The following is a 7,557-nucleotide window of genomic DNA, read 5'->3' as shown; positions in this document are numbered from 1 at the left end:
CATACAGCACATTTTAATAATATTCATGCCCTGCTGAACTCCAACATATCTACGCTCAACTTCTATCAAGGATCTAGATAAATGGGTTCATTTTAGCTATATGTTATTAATCTATGATCTCAAATATCAAATAACCACTCAATACTGCCTGAAAATCAGAGTTTCTTTTACTGGGATATGGCAAATAGCCTAACTTCCGGGCCTGACTGTTTTAAAGCTTTCCTTTGCCCTCAAGCCTCCCACATACATTCACCCATCCCTTACAGAATGACCTGTAACATTTTACTGGAGGAACACAAACTGCAGATGCAAACTCAGACATCTCCCTAAGATTAAATGTGACAATTTAGCGGTGACTATTTCCTGTGCCCTTCCTCTTGACTAAGACAACAACAATATAAGGTGGACCTTCCTGAGTCACTTCCTGTCCACTTGGGCTCTATATTCCATTCTTTTTTACTTTCTACAAAATTGCACAACCTCAAATTACCACCTCATTTATTTATGCACCTTCCCTCCCTCTATTGTGGGCCATCCTTTCCAGCATTGAAAAGGTAGAGTAGTGCTTATCTCTGTACAGTTCCTAACCAATTCGCCCATTTCACTTCTATCTCTATCATTCTCATCAGTTATCCACATAACCAGTTTAAAAGATGAATTTATTTCCCTCACACTCCTACAACAAATTTAAGTATGATATTTTTCCTGCAATGTGAATCTTCTTATTCTATTTCCTCCTGGGTTTCAATCTCACATCTCTGACTTTTCAATCTCCCCATTTTTCTTCTTTTCTGCTTAACCTAAACGAAAGAAAAAGTCAAAGCACTGTGTTAAGCATTCTTCTGTATTTTATAATCCTTCTGTAGGTCATGCCATCCGTCCAATTTCCTTGAATATTATTCATATTCAGATTACTTCTAAATTCATGTCCCAGTCTTGACTTCTCTTCTAGATTACATACAAATTTGGCTATGTGATCCTCCTTACACGGATTTTCACATACATCTCAGACTCTCTGGAACTTTCCTTTCATGCAAACTTAACTATCTAAGTAAATGGCACCAGTTATTCAAACCAGAAATACAGCAACTCATTTCTGATCATTCACCTCTCCTGTACTCTTCACATCTAATGTTAGTAATTGTCACATTTCTACCTCTCAAACACATCAGTTTGTCTTCTTTCTTTCTTTTTGGCAATCTGGTATTCTATTGGGTCTCATACCATCTACTGCATAGCATTTTAGTTTGGATCCTCTGTGAAACTCTTGCTCTGGTTTATTTGTTGCATAGCATCAAAAGTGTTTAAAACCATGCAGGAGATAAAATTGCTGCTTAATATCCTCCCATGGATTCATAAGCACTTACATATACTTTATTTAGCATGACCTATAAGAAACTATATCATATGCTGTACTCTTCCCCATCTTCCTTTTTCCTTTCTTCTCCTCCAAATACTTTTGGTCCTCCTCTTTCTCTTTCACACATGCTCTATCTCCCTATCCATCTCCATCACTATAATTTTTAGCTCTCTCTATATCTCTTTCTCTGATTTACTTGGTTTAGTTTAGATTTTTAAGAATTATTCTTCCCCTGGTTCAAGGCCTAGTACATTGTTTAGAATGCTCACCTTTATCCTCACTTCAAATGCTTGCCTTACCCTTTCCTTTGCTTCTTAGGTACCATGTCTTTTAGTCTTTTCTTGACCACCTCAGGCAAAATATCCTTCTTTCACTATGCATATATAGTGTATTTCTATTTTGTGTACTTGTTACACTCATAGTAAGTAGTTCAAACTTCTTCTATGGGCAACTTTTTTCTTTTGGGAATTTACATGCCACCAGAAGTTAATGGCGGAAAGCATATATGTAGCAGATGTGCAGCTTAGCTTTCACGTTGGTGGGTTCCAAACAACTAGAGTGGCAGTTATCCCAAAAGCTGTTGCCTGTACATGGGATATGTTTTGCTAGCTGGGATGCCTTGTGTGGACTCAGTGGGATAGGATGTGTCAAGCCTCACGGAAATTAGATGTGCCAGGGTATGGTTATACCCCACCTCCTCAGAGGACAAGGAGAGGGTGGATGGGGGAAGGATTGTAGAAAGCAGTGACCAGAAGGAGGGCAGTGAGTGAGATGTAAAATTGAATAAGTAAAAAAAATATATTAAAAAGGAAAAATAAAAACAAGAAAAAAGAAAAAAACAGGAAATAAAAGCTTTCATTTTACATAAAAGGACAAGAACTATTAATGCTTGAGATAGTACCACCCACAGGAATTTTAAAAAAGAAAAGAAAAACAAAGTAAGATTACCAATGATTGTATGCTACCTCTTATTTTCCAAATGAATGTTAGGAAATGTGCATATCTATGGGCCATAGTCACTTTCTAAATACAATAGGGCAATTTGAAACATGGATTAACTTTCTAAATGACTCCTGGGAGACTTTGCTCAATCACTTTAAGTTTCAGAACCCTGAAGAAGCCAATTAGACTTGATATGGAGAAAGCCTCCCAACACTTTGACTTTTTTCCTCAATTAGTATTTGATCAATTGTTCTTTTTTAAATTTTTATCCATTTAGGTCCAAATCATGGCTATCAGTGAAGAAGAAAATATGACTCAAATTTCAGAAATAATTCTTTTGGGTTTTGGTGATCTTCATGGCCTTCAGTTTGTTCTTTTTGGGCTATTTCTAGCCATTTATGTGACAACTCTCCTGGGCAACATTATAATTCTCATCGTGGTATCAGCTGATTGCTCTCTTCACACACCCATGTATTTCTTTCTTGGCCATTTCTCCTTCCTAGAGATCGGCTACACAACAACAATTGAGCCCATAATGCTGAGGACATTGTTATCAGCTCACGTGCCTATCTCCTTTCCAGCCTGCGCTTGTCAGTTTTACTTCTTTGCTTCTCTGGTGGCAACAGAATGCTTCTTCCTGGCTGTAATGTCTTATGATAGATACATAGCCATCTGTAACCCACTACACTACTCTAGTATCATGGACTCTTGGGGTTGCTTCCAGCTAGCAGTGGCCTCTTGGTTGGCTGGATTTCTGGCACCTATCCTGCTCATGATCTTCATTTTCCGCTTAACATTTTGTTCTGCCAATGAGATTGATCACTTCTTCTGTGATTTGAAGCCCATCATGAAACTGGCCTGCACTAATACTCAAGTAGCTGAAATGACTTCTTTTATATGTACCTCATTATTCGCTCTTGCTCCCTTCCTACTAACCTTGGCTTCCTATATTCACATCATTTGTACCATTCTAAGGATCCCTTCTACCACAGGGAAACAGAGGGCTTTCTCCACCTGCTCATCCCACCTGATAGTGGTCAGTCTCTATTATGGGACTCTGGGCATTGTCTATGGGTTCCCATCAGTGCCTCGGTATGAACGTATATTGAAGTTGCTTTCTCTTCTCTATACCGTGTTTACCCCTGCTGCCAACCCTATCATTTATACTTTAAGGAACAAGGATGTGAAGGTAGCTCTGCGAAAATTGACACAATGGCATACATACCTGGTCAAAGAAAGTTGAAAAAGTGTATGGGCTCATGACATACTGAAAACTCGTAACAAATTGGAAATGCCTGTAGTATTCACCTAGACAGTCTTGAAACAAAAACTTGAGGTGGAGCCCATAGTTTGCCTAACACCAAGCTAATTGTTTCTGTTAACTGAGGAAAATTCACAGCACTCAAGTGTCCATGACAATTTCCTTGGACAATGGAAGAGAAACTCATTTTTCTTAGGAGAACTTTTCTTAGGGGAACTTTTACTCTAGTTAACTTCACTTAGGAGAACAAGGCTTAGGTGAGAGGGGAGATGAAGGAAAAGCCAAGGGAATGTAATTGAAATCTGAGTGTTCCTCTCCAAAGTCATAATAAAAGGGGGAGTGGTAAAAATATTTGAAGATTAAAATTATTTTCAGTTCAGGAATATTCACATTATGTAATTGTTTCTAGGACTTAAAGACATACACATGTAAGACTATAATTTATCTGTAAGTGAAGAAAACAAGCAACAGTTAAAAATCGAGACAGCTCTATGTGTGGTGTGTGTGTGTGTGTGTGTGTGTGTGTGTGTGTGTGTGTGTGTGTGTGTATTAACACACACACAATCTAGTATGTACAATGTATAGAGTTTGCCAACTCATGTGCAAAAGATATAAATTAATGCTGGTTGTTACGGTGCTTATCCTTACCCTTAATTTCAGAACTTGGGAGGTAGAGGTACATGGATTTCTGTGAGTTTGACATGAGCTTGTTTTAGATAGTCAGCAACATGACAGGCAGGACTTCATAGTGAGCTCTACCCTCAGGGAAAAAAAGAATAAATTTAATATATTCACATGTAATTGTAGATACATAGAAAATCCATATGGAATTTCTAATATCTATAGTCTCTTGGTTGGAAAAGTTAATCAATGTAATCACAAACATTTATATAAGTGTATACTCTGGGCACAAAAGCACTGTTTTATGTGAATTTCTCTTGTGAATTCTTCATTCTGTACACTGATCTATCGTTTATAGCACATCAGACACAGCCTGTATCCATTTAACTTTTGCTCATCTAAGCCAACACAGGGAAAAATCAAGTGTCCTCACCTCCTGGGGACAGAACTGGTTTCTGTTGAGGAGGTCATCAATTCCTGATAATTCCTTCTTTAACACTGTATTGTAGCTTGTATAATGCACTCAGGGAAAAGAAGTATGGTGAAGAAAAGTGGAGAGAGATATGTCCGTGTGGAAAAAACAAGCCATCTCTTCCATAACAGAGTAGCTCCCATCTGCCAATGAGAAGTCAACACATCCATTATAGCACAGTAATTATAAATAATTGGATTTCTCCTTTTTTAAAATACCTGAGTCAGAGCCCTATTGAGAGAGATCAGGTAAGAGAATCTATTAAAGGCAAGGTGTTTTCTGCATATCACTTCATTAAAAGTACTTAAGGATGCAGATTACATACCATATTTTCCTAAGAGAACTGAAGTTCGAAATGGCACTCTGTCAGTTTAGGTGCTTAACTCTTGTGGGAAATTATCAGGAAAAATTAATTAGGATATGAAGACAATGTCTTCAACAGGGGAAATATTTTTATATGGGCCGCACTTCAGGCTGATATGAAGCCAGGCATCTGGATAACAATGAGAATTTAGATAATGCTTCTCTTTTAGAAGAACTGCATATACCCATATACCATATTTTAGGGTACCCAGTTGTTCCCTGCTATGTAGAAGGATTAGGGTATTTAGTAATGCTTTAAAAAGTTGACTTATGTACACTCGCTTTTGGCAACAGGCTGTATGACTTAAAGTAACTTAGCTTCTCTGATCTTCAAAACTCATATGTAAAATGGAAATACTAGTAGCACCTTATCTCTAGGGCTGCTGAGAGTATTAAAGGAGATTATGCATAACATCTCTGGTTTGTGACAGGCATTTGATATATGTTAATTATTATTTTAATAGTTATTGCCATTACCATTTGTAGATGTCATCAGCCCCCCCCCTTGATATAGTAAAGTAATATGAGTCAGGACCTTATCTAAATCACTGTGAAGTGATGATTTAAAATGCTTTAAAAAAAATAGAAGGCAGGTTTCTGGTGTTTTGCTGGGTTATTAGTTCACCCTTAGTTTCTAGCAAGGAAAAACGGCTCTGAAACAATGTGTTTCACATATAAATTGATGAAAAGACTTTACAGAAATGTTGGGCCCTGGTGCCTAACATCTAGGGCTTCTAATGGCTGTTCTAATGCTGTCATCACACTGGCTCAAACTCACTATTTCTGTAGAAACCACATTTTCTCCTCTTTACTAACTCACATTTTTCTTCTCTGGGGAGAATAAATCACCCTTCTGATAGTGAGTAGTGTTAAAATAAACAAAACTAGTTCTTAGTTAAAGAAGAGAGGCTAATGGAAAAGAGACCTATTCAATGGCTACCTGTTTGACCCCTATCTACCAGTCAAAACTTACCTTGTTTTATTGTTTTCTCTGTGGTACTCTGTCCAGGAACATTAATTCTGTTTCTTGAACTTTCAAAATTTTTGTGCCTTACAATGTTTTGCATTTGGTATTTCTTTAGCTTAGAATACTCTTTGCAAGACCTGGATCCAGGTAGTGGACTCACTTCACTCCTTTAAATTTCCTATCAGCTACATATTTCCTGACTACTTCATGGAGGTTGACACCCCTATACATACCAATACCTACCACCACTCAGGACAGATTTCAAAATCATTATAATAATCATCTAGTAAACTGCCCATATTCATGTGTTTTTGTGTACTCTTGGAACTTCTGAGCCTGCCCCAATGTAAGTTCTCAAAATAGATTAGGAAAAATGGCTTTGGTTTTTTTTAATACCTACTTAGTCATTGCATGGATAGTCAATGGTTTCAAGTTGGCAGATGAGCAACTTAGGAGAATCTAAAACATGCTTATAAGCTCATTAATTGTCTTACTATAAACAGGATTAATGTTTTCCCTTTTGCATCTGACATTGTTACTACTTGAAACAATGTAGCATGGCATAGGCACCAAGAAATGATATTCTGGTTACGGCAGTAGTTTTCAGAATAGAAGGAGTAACTTCCACATGTGGGCCATAGAAAGTGTTCTTCTTGGCTACCAACTTTCCTTCATAGTACTACAATACCTTAGAAGAGTCCCTATAAGAAGTTTGACTACCCCAAGGTTCCCAGACCTCAGGTCACACTGAGGCTGCTCAGAATTTTTTTCCCAACTACCATTCTAGTCCTCCTATGTCAGTGATTATTAGATAACTGGTCTCTGAGGAGATGGAAATGATATTCATATGAGATCTGTAAGGTCCATTTCACATAATGAATCCTTTGATATTCTTTCTATTGGAAAGTGGGATCTAAAGGATGCAATGCCTTTCACTGAGTATGACTACTTGATATACAGCCTGAACAGTCAAATATGTAGTGCAGACATCATTAAATGATTCCTCTTCCTTGTTGTCAAGACCCTGCCTGTCATAAAATGTTTCTAAATAAAGTCCCAGACATGGAACAGACTTAAGCCACTCCCCCTGTGACCTGCCCAGATATCTGAACCACAGAGTCTATTTATGAACATAAGTCACTTGTTGTTTCTAATATACCAATTTGGTAGAGGTGATTTTTATGAAACAATGGTAACCGAAAGAGAAGCCAAGAAATCCATAGTATTTCAGAGACACAAAGTAAGCTCTGAAATTTAACCTGGAAGGGAAAACAAGCTTCTTGATTTTCAGGAGATTTTTTTTAACTGTATGATTTAGTATTTCTTGCACTTAATTCAAACCTTGTCTAGCTGAAGCCAAGCTTCCCTGAACCTTTCACACAGAGGTGAATGCATCTCTCATCCTGGCTGCTTCCACTGTGTGGAAGATACGCTGTGTTGGTTCCCTTGTGCACATATTAACTTACATTCTCCTTCCCTTTCTAAAATATCTTGCCTATACTATTCGTACCCTCAGGATCTCACTTTGAGGGCTCAGTGAATACATTTTTGGTGATTAAGTGAACATTCTA

General features: G+C 37.6%; 1 protein-coding gene across 1 annotated transcript; it reads left to right on the top strand.

Annotated features, from left to right (window-relative positions):
• Positions 1 to 2,612: 2,612 nt before the first annotated feature.
• Positions 2,613 to 3,545, top strand: Or11n2 (olfactory receptor family 11 subfamily N member 2). Its single transcript, NM_001000490.1, has one exon. The coding sequence runs from the start codon at positions 2,613 to 2,615 to the stop codon at positions 3,543 to 3,545; it is 933 nt and encodes a 310-aa protein (NP_001000490.1).
• Positions 3,546 to 7,557: the final 4,012 nt, after the last annotated feature.

Source organism: Rattus norvegicus, chromosome X (assembly GCF_021556685.1).
Source record: "Rattus norvegicus strain SHRSP/BbbUtx chromosome X, alternate assembly SHRSP_T2T, whole genome shotgun sequence".
NCBI classification, from domain to species: domain Eukaryota; kingdom Metazoa; phylum Chordata; class Mammalia; order Rodentia; family Muridae; genus Rattus; species Rattus norvegicus.
The sequence above is the reverse complement of the archived record's forward strand: the minus strand, read 5'-3'. Positions and strand labels throughout refer to the sequence as shown.